Source organism: Thalia democratica, chromosome 3 (genome assembly GCF_965202585.1).
Source record: "Thalia democratica chromosome 3, ktThaDemo2.hap1.1, whole genome shotgun sequence".
Classification (NCBI taxonomy): Eukaryota; Metazoa; Chordata; class Thaliacea; order Salpida; family Salpidae; genus Thalia; species Thalia democratica.
Window position 1 is genome coordinate 52,269,372 of NC_139167.1, and position 13,666 is coordinate 52,283,037.

At 26.5% G+C, this 13,666-nt stretch overlaps 1 protein-coding gene across 1 annotated transcript; it reads left to right on the forward strand.

Annotated features, from left to right (window-relative positions):
• The first annotated feature begins 1,488 nt into the window (after window positions 1-1,488).
• On the forward strand, window positions 1,489-5,875 carry LOC145832388 (uncharacterized). The gene is made up of 7 exons (XM_082939706.1): window positions 1,489-1,685; window positions 2,079-2,180; window positions 3,191-3,365; window positions 3,847-3,985; window positions 4,701-4,855; window positions 5,171-5,386; window positions 5,755-5,875. Exons 1-7 carry the CDS (start codon window positions 1,489-1,491, stop codon window positions 5,842-5,844), a joined length of 1,074 nt encoding a protein of 357 aa, XP_082795832.1. The 3' UTR covers window positions 5,845-5,875.
• The last annotated feature ends 7,791 nt before the right edge of the window (window positions 5,876-13,666 follow it).

The window sequence follows — 13,666 nt, forward strand, 5'->3', positions numbered from 1 at the left end:
ATAAATTTTTTTTTTATCTAACTTGATTACTTAAAGGTTAAAGTTAAGACTTTTAAATATATTTGAAAATGTTTTTAATTTGATTACGTTATTATTTTCGTTTTAAACTTATTTTTATACACTTTTAAAAAATTGTAAAAGTTAAAGTTTCCATAAAGTTTATCATCAAAGTAATTAGATTTAGCTAATTTTATTTTTATTACTTTTTAAACTAATTAAAACAACGTTGATATAAGCATTTGTAAGCTTTAAAAGTCAAACTAAAAGAAGCTTGTTCTATACAGGTGCTTTATTAAAGTTAAGAAAGTTATAGCAAAGTAACTGCACTTAATTCAATGAAACGTCACTAAACTTGCTTAAGTAAATAGCGCATATAGCAAGGTTGCATGTTACAAGAAAAAATACAACATTTTACACATTACGCAAATCGATTTTTGTTTTTCAAATAATATCTATTAAGTATTAACCAACGCTAGAAAACTGCGTTACGAGAAATTAAATATTTCAAGTGATCTTTTATTACAACCAAAAGGTTATACTAAGATTGTTTATACAGCCTTAAAAGAAGCTAACACTTAAATTGAAATAAAGTGTTGTGGTTTAATTTTTAGTTTGTAATTTTTGAAATTTTTAGCTATTTTTTTTTTTACCTTGTTTGTTTGTATATACAAGTTATAAATGTAAAAATAATTTGTTGAGTTTAAAACATCAAACTTTTTACTAATATGTTGTACAACAAATTTTAATTTTTTTTTTTTAGATGTTACAGTCTTATCTTTGCTTTGAAAGGTACAAAACTTGACAAATTTACAAATGTATACAGATGTGTTGCAAAACAAAAGTATAGACTAAATTTTTTTTTTAATAAAACAGTTTTTTTTGTTATAATTTGTTTTTATTATAATTTAGATTTCAAATTACTATACACCGAAACTATTATTTAAAACAGTAAGTTTTGATAATAAAAACTAATTTCATAAGCAAATAATTTGTTTTAAATTTGAAACAATTAGTACAAATTGAACAATAAAATTATAATTATTATTATCAAGTATTTAAAATTAGTTGAAATTTGTTTCATTTAAATGTTTAAGAGGTTTACAAAAGCTTCTTCGTTGTTTTAAAGAGCCCCAGTCACTAAATTTAAAAACTGCAGTCGCCTTATTGATTTTTTCGGCTTAAGTTTAACAAACTTTGAAAACTACAGCGAGCTTGCAGTGTGAAAACTTCAAGGAAAACATTTAAAAGTTGTAAGCTTGCATCTTGTAGCGAACACGTTTTAATCTGCACAGCTTTTTAACAGCAGATAAAAAACCATTGAAAGGTGAAGCTAAAACTTTTCCCCAATTCGTTTTATGCGTATTCAAACGCAGCTGCAAGTTTTTTTTTCCCGGAAGTATCGCTCAGTCAAAGTGAATTTTATCAGCTAGCAAAGCTTGAACTAGTGAATTATTTTTTTAGTTAAAAAATACTAGTTTTTTTTCTGAAATGCGTTCATCTTACAGCAACAAAAGCGTAAATTTGAGAAACGGCAACAAAATGCAGCAGAGGCCTTTTTCGACGAACTTTTCGTCGACGAGAAACTTGCAGGAGTCGAAAAGTGCCAGCAACCTTGCACCTTCAAGCGGCAGACATGGTAAAAAATATTCGCCGAAACTTTTAAGGCGCAGCAATTCGTTTGAAAAGTTTGTGTTTGTGTTATTTTTTAACTTTTTACTTTTATTTTAAACACTTTAAAAAAAATTGACCTAAGTTTATAATTTCTTAAAACAAGAGCTGTTATTTAAGTTTTATTAGTTATATAAGGAACTAATAAAAACAATAAGCTTTTAAGTAGGCGGCTAAGGCTGCATTATTTTTTGTTTTCTTTTGTTTTCTAACTGATGTAAAATCTTTAGAAAATAAAGCGATTAAAAACTTAATAAGCTTTACAAGTAGTTTAGTTGAGCAATTCTAAACTGCTTTTATTAAAATTTGTTGAAGAAAGTTTTTTTGAATTTGGTCAGAAATTTCTTTTTCAAAATGACTTTTAGACAAAAATGTAGAATAGTAAAAACAAGTCTGACTTTTCCCCGCAGCAAATTGCCGAAAAAAATGTCCACAACGACGTTTTCTCAAGTTCCGGTATTTCCCGATCCTGAGCCTTCGGTAAAAACGTGGATTCACCCAAAAACAGTCAAGTTAGTTATGATTTTTGCAATGTATAAACGCTTTTTTTAAACGTTTTTTTAGGTTAATATTCTTTTACTCAGTATATATACTTTTTTTTGATACAGTATAAAAATACATTGATTGTTTTTAAAATTTTTATTACAAATAAAACTGTATAGCTTAAGTAAATTAATTTAAACTAGCTTAGCTAATATAAAGAAATATCAAGGAGTTTTAAAATTATTAAAATTTGTGTACTTTAACGATTTAGAATAAACCTTTTATTTTGCTTAAGTCATTATCAAAAGCTAACCCCTGTTAAAAATTTTTAATATTAAAAAATTAATGGTTTGAAAGTAGTCTGTTTTATTTTTTATAAGAAATTGAACAGCTTTGAATATTTTGAACATATAATAAAATTTGTTTTTCTGAACCTGTTGCTTTTGTTTTTAAAGAGTTGCGGCAGCTTTTTTCTATGTTTTTTTTTAACCAATTTTATTATATGTTGATATATAGTTAATCGAACAACAAAAAAGCGCTCAAAATATTTGGTCCTAGGACCTGGTGCACCTAAAATTCATTCAGTTATCGAGTCGCACACGACGTATACTTTTTAACGTTTTTTCCAGGACATTAAAAGTCGATTAAAAGAAACGAGTCATTTTTTTTTTAATTTTTACCTTCTAAAAACAATAGTTTTACGTGACAATCAACTTACGACAATTTTAGACGATAAAAACGAGAGGAAATAATGCTTAGTTCTTAGTACTAGATTTTATTTTATAACTTAATTTTGTTATAATTTTTACTTGGAGGTCCAAAAGATTTATGGTAAATGATAAACTTCATGAACTTGTATTTATCTTACTATTAGTTACAAGATAACGAATTAGTGTCTCTCAAAGACTCAAGTAACATAACAATCTTAATTTCACTTAAACTTGTTGGCATAAAAAGTTGTTAATAAGTCAACTATAAAAACTGAATTTTATCTAACAATATTTAGAATTTCTGACAAATTATATTGTAAACAATGCAGAAAAGTAGAAACTCATGGTCACACGTTTGGTGTTTGTTTGGAAGACGACGGCAGCTTCATTTTATCAGTGATGCTTGAAAGCGGGGAAAGAGAAATTCAGATGTTCGACAAAAATTACTGCTTCACCAAAAGCTTCACTTTGAAAAAAGGAGGAAGAGTTTTTGACGCTTTTCAAGTTGGTTTATTTTTTCAAAATGTGTTTAAGTGAGCATTTATCATTTTTTCAAGAATTATACGCGTTCTTAATATTATCTCAGTATTTAAACTCATTTTCATAGCACAATATTATCAAGTATTCCTTAATATGTTTCAAAAGCTGTTCAAAGTAGATTGTGTACATTTAAATGTCAATTAAACATTTTCAAGGAAAAGTAACTATCATTGTTGATAAGTTTTATGTCTTAGTATTCAATGTTGAAGTACTTTTTTTTTATATGTAAAACTAGAATTTACAAATGAGATAAGATGTGTATAAAATTTAAGTATATTTATTAGTGATTAAATTTTTTGTGTCAGAAATTTTATTTTTATTTAAATTAAAGGTGTTCACAAATGCATTTTAATAAAACACAATAGAAAAATCTTCTTATTTTAAATGAGCAAACTACTTTATAATTCATTAACACAGTAGTCTGTAAAATGTAATTTACTTTTAGATAACGATGACGAAAAGCAATTCAATAGCAGCAGCTTGTAAGAACTGTGTAACTGTTTGGTCAAAAGATGGAAAGCTGTTGATGGAACATGGAAAAAATATGCTTAAATGTGCCAAGTGGCTGGCCTGTCGATCTAACGGTATTTTAACAAACTTACCGAACAATCTTATTCAAACTACTTTTTATTACACATTATAGTATAAAAACTAGATTTGTTAATTCAAAAAAAATTCTATTCTTTTTTTTTACTAATTTTGATAACTTAACTATTAATAAAAACTTACATTTGTATAATTATAAACTATCCTTTTAAAAGTAAAAATTTGCATTAATAAGCTTTTAACTTTATAAATATGTATAAAACTGAATTTCATATGCTGGAAGTCTTTTTTTTGGTTAGTTAAGCAAATCAAATTAAATAACTAGATTTAGTACTAGTTTTATATTTAAACTTTAATACTTTGTTCAAAAAACAATTTAGTTCTGTTTTGGAAACTGCTACAATTTTCCTGCTAGTTTTAAATGTTTTATAAATATTAAATTCTGAAAAAATTTTGTAATAAAGCTATAAACCCGTAAAAAACTTGATAAAAAAGTAAATCTAATTCACCGTAAAAATATTTTAAAAGTTTAAACAACTTATTTATCACTTTAACTCTAACCATGTAAGTTTAAATCTGACAAAATTTGTTTTTTAAAAGTTTAATGAAAATATGTACCACAATAAATAATACTATGTAGGTTTATTTACTTAATTTTTCAGAGTCATCTCTAAAAAAATCAATAAGTTGTATTTTTTTAGTTTAATAAATAAGTAATAATACAAAACGATACCTAACAATTGATTTAAATAGATGAAATTATTGTGAGTGATACGGACGACAACTGTGTGAGAATAATTTCCCCAAACTTCATCACTAAACTCGATTTTACCTTCAAAACGCCCACTGGTGTCGCTGTTGACAGTAAAGACAATTTTGCAGTCGCCGATTGGTCAAACAGAATTCGCGTGAGTTTTCTTTTTTTGTTCCAAAAAATTTTATGCATGATTCATTAATTTTTAAATTCTGTAAAACACTTTAGCCCTTATTTTATTTGTCAGTTGTTTTTATTCTTTTTTTTTCGATTTCAGGTAATTACAGATGCATTTGCATGTATCTATATATTATCAAGGTTTACATTGCTTCAATTTTTTTTTATAAAATGCTTAAATTATTTACTAGTCCTTTTTATGGGTCATTTTATTAGTAAAAAAGTTGTTATTTTAAAAAATATGAGCTAAGATTATTATAAACCATTTTTTTTGTAAAATTTCATACTTCAGATATTCGACGAAGAGAACAAGCTGGTCCGTGTGATCGGCACCAAAGACCAGTTGGATTGTCCGTACGGGCTAGTGTACGATGGGACTGACCACCTGGTAGTAGCCGACATGTGGAACGATCGAGTGTCAGTTTACAGTTGTGGTGAGGAGGAAAAAGCGGAGGGTCACGTGTTGGGAGGAGAACGGGCAAAACTGAAGTTCACAAGGCCCGCGTTCGTAAGTACTTTCAGTATAAAAAGATAAAAATCGTTTTTAGAAAAACCTGCTTATGTTTTAACAAAGAAATTACTCATATGTACTCAATTAACAAGAAAGTAAAAATATTTTCATAATTATTTTAACATTTAATGTTTCTTACGACCTTTAAAAGCAAAAATTGCGCTTATTAAGACTGAAAATATCACAATTTAAAAAAACTTAAAAAACTAATTTAAAGTTCCGTACCATTAAACAAAACAATCCTCAACTGTTTTTTTTTTGTTGGTAATTTATTTAAATCGTGCTTATAATTGAATTTAAAACCATTTGTATAAATAATAAATTGTGTAAAAGTTTCATTTCAACAATTTTCCTAATTTTTTAAGGTCTCAGTTACAAATGCAGAAGACAGTGGATGTTTCCGATTACTAGTCAGTGATTTTACCGCAGGATTTGTTTCACTTTTTGTTTTCTAGTTTGCATTTTTTTCTTTTTTAGTATATTACAATCATCAGAAAAAAAACGTATTAAAAAATATGAGCAAACAGTTTTATTCAAGTTAAAAAATGTTTTGCTATGTAATTTGATTATCTTTTTCCTATTTCATTTTTTATTTAACAAAATTATTAAACAATTACGCTTATTTTCGTAAATATTAGCTAACACAGTTATTTTACGTATTATTAGCAAACACTATTGAACCAACTTAGTCTTTAGTGTTTATTATTAAAATAAACAATTATTTTTTTTATTCTTTTACATAAAGTGTTTTCAACATAAAAAACAAATCAGCTAACAATTTTAAGTTTAATCGAGTTTTGTAACATTTTTTATTTAATTGTATAACTATCAAAGTTAAGTCTCAAATATGTTTATAAATTTCGCTTTCTACGGGTTACGAAAAGAACTTATCAATTAATTGAAACGAAACTTTTTCCAATACAAAGTTTTAAAAGTGAATAAAAGTTATTAACAAAAAGGTCTACAGAGCAGAAGCCTGTTCTTTCGTGTGTCATGAGACTCAAAGCTAAAGTTTAACATAAGGTTCGGTCAAACCAATTCGATCATCAGACCACAAGCCTTTGGTAAACTGAGACCAGTTTCGTCCTTATTGGGACTCATAAGTCAGTAACAACTGAAAGACCTGCAGTCATCAATCTAAAAACGGTTTATGTTGCTTTCACATGAAGCAACCGTTTATCGGTATTGATCCTTGACGTCAGCATTGTTTTTCACCGTACAACATTTAATACATTTTCGACTGGGCAGTTAGACAGTTGGTACGTTCGTATTGAAAATAATCAATAAAAACTTCCGCGACCTTGAGCTTGTCTCACGGCATACGAAAGTCCAGGCTTAGGCTCTGTAGACTTCAGCCGATTTTATCGTTGGTTGTATTTGATACGAGCGTACCAGCTGTCATGCCCATTGGACAATGTGTTAAACGTTGCACGGCAAAAGACAATGCTGAGGTTACAGATTAATACTAGCAAACGGTTGCTTCATGTGAAAGCAACATAAACCGTTTTTAGATTGATGACTGCAGGTTTTTCGGTTGTTACTGACTGATGAGTCCCAATAAGGACGAAACTGGTCTTAGTCTACTGAAGGCTTGTGGTCTGTTATTCAAATTGGTATGATCAAACCTTGAGTTAAAAATCTATTTAAGTTATGAAAGTTTTAAAAACTATTGTACTAGTATTTTACTTTTTATAAAAACTTAAACGCAAAAATATTATATTTTAAAATAGTATCTTCACAAAGGAAGACTCAATTCTGTAAAAACCATTTATATAAGTTACCTTAACTGTTTTTAAAATAAACATTCACGTCACGTATAGTGATAAAACTTACGAATCTAAATAAATGATAAAAGAATCTGAATACATTAAGTGTTGAAATATTTTTTTGAATTGCTGAGATTTTAACTCTATAAAACTGTTAAATTGGTACAAGAAAACGTCATTATTTTAAGAGTTATCAAAATCATACATAGTTAAGAAAAAATTTAAAAAAATCTTTTTGATACTCACAGTAAATTATTTGTTTAAAAATAAAGCAATCTTTATAAATAAAATAGTCTAAAAGTTAATTATGAGTACTAATAGAACTGTATCTTTTACTGAAAAAGAACTCTATTAAGAAATTTATCTTTACATTAGTTAAGTTAATTTAAAAATTTAGAACAGTAACTTAAAAGGTTAAATTAAAAACTCTCACTAAACTTTAATCACACTTTTTATTAAACTGAACAGAGCTGTTTGATTACTTAAAGAGCTTTAAAATTATGCTTAGAGATAAAACTTAACATAATTTATATTATTTTAGCATTACTTTGTAGAAACTTTTAAGTTAAAAAGACAGTACTAGTTTTCTTTATTTTGTAAAGTACTTTTATTTTTATTAAAACAAACTAGTTATAAAAAAATTATATCAAAGTAGTTGAATAAGTATTTTAATAAACCTAGTTAGTATTTCTAATTTTTTTTTAATAATTATTGCCTTAAACTTTTTACGAATAAAATTATTCTCAAATTTATTGTTATTTTATTTAAACATTATTCCTACAAAATCTATACCAATACATTAGAAATGACTTATCTTATAAATTTATTAAAAGAAAAATTATATAATACTTTTTTAGTGGTCGTTTTGTATAATAACTAAAAAAAATTGTAGAAGTTTATCGATTTTTTTCTGATTTTATTAGATATATGATTTGTTAAAAACAAAATAGTGTTTAGTTTTGTATAGTTATTCTAAAGAAATTTTAATATTCTGTTTTTTTTTTATACTAATAAGTTTTTTTAGTTTAAAAGTTCTTATTTTTTTCTGTAAGTGAAATATTTTTAAGTAAAAACAAATGTTTTTGTTTCTATTTTAAAGTTTATTATGTATAAAGTAAATAACCGATGTTAGTCGGTGTAGTAGACAAAATCCGAAAGATTTTTCTATACTACATGTCTTTTGACCATATAAAAAAATAATTTAAACTAGTTTAGTTTTTTAATAATTATTACAACTATCTGTTTTTACAAAACAAAAATTATAAAGGTATGGTTACAAAGTCATTATTGAGTGAAAAAAATTAGTATAAATCAGCTAGTACTATGTAATTTTGATTTATTCTCGGTTAGCAATAGTGCAATACCCCTGAACAAGTTTTCGTAGAATTAAAAAAAAGTTAAATTGATAGACAAACAAACCAATTTAACAACATTAATAAATCAAAAAATTTTGTAGCCTAAGTTTGCCATTAGAAAAATAATTAGCAGTTGTATTATAATATAAATTGGATTAAAAACATCATTCAAAGATAACTTTTATTACCAGATTTTTTTTTGTAAGTTTTAGGAATACTGACTATTTTCCATACACATTCAACTATATATTTGTTCATAGCTTTTACCCCTCATGTGGTTGTATTTTAAAGCGAATTAGAGACTACAAATAATAAACTTTTAATTATTCCCGCCAGATAATATAAAGTTTCATAAAAAAATGACATTTGAAAAGATGTTAATTACTGTTTATTGAACAAAAAAAACCTGAAATATATGGTCCAAGGTCCTGGTGTACGAAAAAACCTTTCAGTTATCGAGTCATACACCAGAATACAGTTTAAAGTCATGTCCAGGACAAGGATGTGCACTGTGAATACTACAGATAGGGTGCTATATAAATAGAAAGTCTTGTCTAGTTCTATCAATTTGATTAATCTATTTATAATTAATGTAACTAATGAAAAATATTGCTTAAGTTATAGCAAAATAATGGTATCATTTTATTGATATTTTCTTAATCTTTTTATCATACTTTGTTGGTCTCATTCTAGTACTTTTGATGTAGACTGATCATGTAATTACAAATAAGTTAGTTGTATATAATGTTTTCTTAACAATAACAACATTATTATAGGTGAACTTCAAACTAATCAAATTAATTAAAAATTTATGTTGTTTGTTAAAAATAATTTCAATTAACAATGTTCAAAGCTACAAGGACTTTCAATTTGTCATAAAACCATTTCAACTTTTTTTAATTAACTATTTCATATATATTTATTTTAAGGATTAGTTTGGCACAGGAGACCACAGCATTTTATAAGTTGACCATTTTTTTCAGTTAATAGCTTGTAGACTTCTGCAAGCAGCTCTTTTAAAATAACTAAATATAATTCTCAATAAAAGAATGCTTATATATATAGTATTATTAATATTCTGAATCAGAAATAAGAAGTGTCCTTGAAAACAGTAAACTTAACAAAGCTACAAAAGAAAGCCTGATACAGCTTGGAAGGAAAAATAATATTAAATATGAATTATTGCAAAAAAAAATTAGTACTTTGAAAAATAAATATGAAAAGAAAACCAAAGCACTAGAAATTAGCATTTAAAGAACTATAAATTAACATTCAAAAACGTAGAAAACCAATTTAAAGATTTACTGGAAAAAGCAGTTGAAGATTCCTCTAAGAGAAAATTAGTTTGCTACATAAAGAGTCTAATGGAATTAAAAAAAAATCACCAGCCAATTTGATAATTTTGATAAGAAATACTCAGCAAATCCAGAAAGATCAAATAACTCAATTATAAAACATCGTTAGTAACATCAACATTAAATTGACATTAGTAACAGAAAACATAAATGCTGTTAGTGAAAAAAAAAGCTTTAAATGTCATAACTTTTCACATTCCTGAAAGTTGTAACAGTTTATCAGTTACACAATTGAAAATGATAAAAAAGACCTCAACTTAATTCAAGATAGTTTAGGTTCTAAAAAGTTCACTGAGACTGAACTAAATACTTTATACCGTGTGGTTAAATATAACAGCAGTAAAACAAGACCGGTTATTCTGAAACTAAGATCTCAATCTACAAGAAAATGATTACTGATTCTAAGAAACCTTAAAACATTCCAATATGGTAAAGAAATTAACATATACATCAATGTGGACTGTACAAAAACAGAAATGGAACATTTTAGAAAATTAAGAGTTGAACTGAAAGAAAAACAAGCATAAGCTGAAAGCAGAAATTTGAACGTTAGGTACATGATTAAACCAACAAAATATACAGTTTATTAAACAGCAAAATTTGCTTAAAATACTTGGTCCTAGTACCTGGTGCGTGAAAAAACCTTTTGGATTGAGCCGCACACCACGGATACTTCTTAATGTCTTGTCCAGGACAACACCCAGGATATCTGGTTTTAGTAAGTCAATTTTCTTGAATTCTAACTTAAACCTTTTTAACACAGAAAATTTCACAAACAGTTATAGTGAAAATAAATTTAGTTTTTATTTGGTTGTTGTAGTAAGGCTTGTACTAAGGCTTCAAGCACAATTAGTTGTAATAATTTAAACCCTAGTAAAAATGTTCTAATAAAAGTTTCATATACAAGTATAAGATCTATTTTAAATTTTAAGATAAGTTTTGTTGAATGTTATATGTGTACAAAATATTTAGATTTAAATTTCTTTACTGAAGCATAGTTAAATCCTAATATAATTGATCCAAATTTTTTTCCTTAAGGTATAATATTATCCGTAATGATAGACCAAGCAGGGGGGAGGCGTTGCTGTCGTTTTAAAAAGTCCTCTAAAATTAGTTGAACTTAAAACTAACATTGTTTCCTCTGATGGTTTTGAATTTATATGATTTTATTTAATTCTTAATGGACTAAAAAATATGATTTTTATTTGTCTACATCCCTTCAAAATCTTCCAAGTCTCTAACAATTGTTTCAAATATGATCAGTCTAATCCAGGGTTTCCCAAACTTTTTTGCAAATGGCCCCCTTTAAAGAGTTTGAAAAAGCAATGGCCCCCTTCAACATATAGGTTACTCATAAACTACAATAAAATACACATAAGCCCTTTTTTTTTTTGCTCTTCATCTGCAACTCAAGAATATCTAGTGTAACTTTCAAGTTAAGGCCGCCTCATGGCCCCCCTGTGGCTCCTTTACTGCTCATGGCCCCCCTCTTCCCCCTTTGCTGCTCATGGCCCCCTAGGGGGCCACTTGGCCCACTTTGGGAAACCCTGGTCTAGTCAGACACTTTTCCTTTTTACATTCTTGGTAACATCAATTTACCAAATATAGACTGAAATATTTTAAGGTCAACATACAATGACTGTCACATTAGCTTTATTAAGTTTTGTTCAAATAATCTTTTCCCTCAACTTATTGATTCCCCTTATTCTTGATTTACTGCTTTAACCAATGCTAATGACTATATCATTATTCCGTTTGGCATTAGTGTTGATAGTGGTACAAAACCAACTTCTCAGTCACTCTACCCAGATTTTTACAGAGCAAATTTTGATAACATTAACAAATTCTTGTTAAAAATAAATTGGGAAGTTAAATTTAGTATTTAAAAAAATTTACAGGAATTTTATGATGAATTTATAAACGTAACAAAATTTTAAATCAAACAGTTTGTGCCTTTTACTAAACATCACAGAATTTCAAAAATATATCTTTTAAACATCAAAAAACTGTCAAGAGAAAAACTAAAACTCTATAAATAATACAAATCTGATAAGCAGATCACACAGGAATACAAAGAAGTTTCAAATGAATTACAAAAAGCAGTTAAAATTTTTATATGGAATATGAAAAAAGTTTTCTCCAGAGCATAAATGCAAAAAAAATTACTGTTATGTAAACTCTAAGCTTAAGATAGCACCTGCTTTTTCTGTTTTGCAAGACAAAAACAGTTTACCAATAGTATCTGATTTTGATAAAGTCTCTTTTTTGTTAGGGTTAAGGATAATGAAAACAAAATTTTTTAACTTATGATAAAGACTGTTTAGAAATGAAATTTTTTTTATAAGCAATGATGAAATAATTAAATCTATCAATTATTTAAAAGATAAAAAACAAGAACACCATATAATATTCCTTCTTTTTTTATTAAGTGAACTAAATTTTCTTTTATTTTCCCAATATCACTAATCTTTAATTGTTCCTTGGCTACATCTTCTGTACCAAAAAATAAAAAATTTCGTATGTACCAATACTCAAAAAAGGTAGCAAATACAATCCTTTAAATTACAGTAACTTCTTTGACAGTAGCTTTTGCAGAATCTTTGAACATATAATTTCTAGAAAAATATTTGATCATCTTTTTTTTAAATAACCTTATTTCACCAAAACAATTTGGTTTTCTCCCCAACCAAACATCCTGTTTTCAATTATTAGATTGCTTACACTCTTAGTTGGTATCATTTTAAGCAGTAAGTCTATTGCAATAACAAATAAAAAATTACTATTTTAAACCAAACTGGTGCAGTTCAAAAGTAGTAGTAAACATGAACTATAAAGCTAACTAGCCTAATTGTAAAATTTTGCTTCAAAAATTATTTTTTTATAGTATGTTTTAAGCTGAAGAGTACATTGTAAACAGCATTGTGCCGACTTCTGGTTTAGCTGATACTTCAAACTGTAGAAACCTGAGAAACTTGCCTTAAAACACTAAATTTTAATTTAAAATATTATTAAATTAAAGACAATAATTGTGTTTTTTTTTCTTATGGCTACAACTACTACTTATTATTTTAAAACTAAAAAAATAGACTGTTAAAAAAGTTGTCTAACTTTATCCCATCTGCTGTCTTAATTCGAAGTTTTTATTAACAATCGACAGAATAAGTTGTATTTCAAAATACTTAAATAATCAAGAATTTTTTCAAGCAGTTAAAACAACAAAATAGTCTCATCATTTTAAAATATTTTTTTTGTAGGTGAAACGATACAAGTCTAACTATTCTTCATGCAATAATTTTGATTTGAATGCAATGACTTTTATTTGAAAGCATATAATATTAATAAAGCTCCACAGAAAACGTTTATTGTTGCAAGGGGTAGAGTTTGAGACTGATGTTTTTTTACCATAAAGAAATATATATATATATACTATAAGAATCATTTCATTGAATACAGAACTTGAATAATTTTTAAGTTGGTAGAAATGGTGGAAATAACACTTAGTAATTAAGGACTTATAAGCATTGCATTTGTATAAACTCCTAGTTCACACCCTTTTAAAATTTACAGGTATAAATTTTTGTTATAAGATATATTGATCTATTTTTATACTACAAAAATTTTCTTTCACATTGCTGAAAGATAAAACTATTTAAAACCATAGCATAGTACTTTAATGAATTCTAGAAGGAACATCTAAATCTAAAGTTTTGTTTTGGTAGTTAAAATAACTAAATAATATTGTTTAAAAAAATTGTACTTTTAAAGTAAACTTTTTCAAAACAAAGTAACATTATTATTATC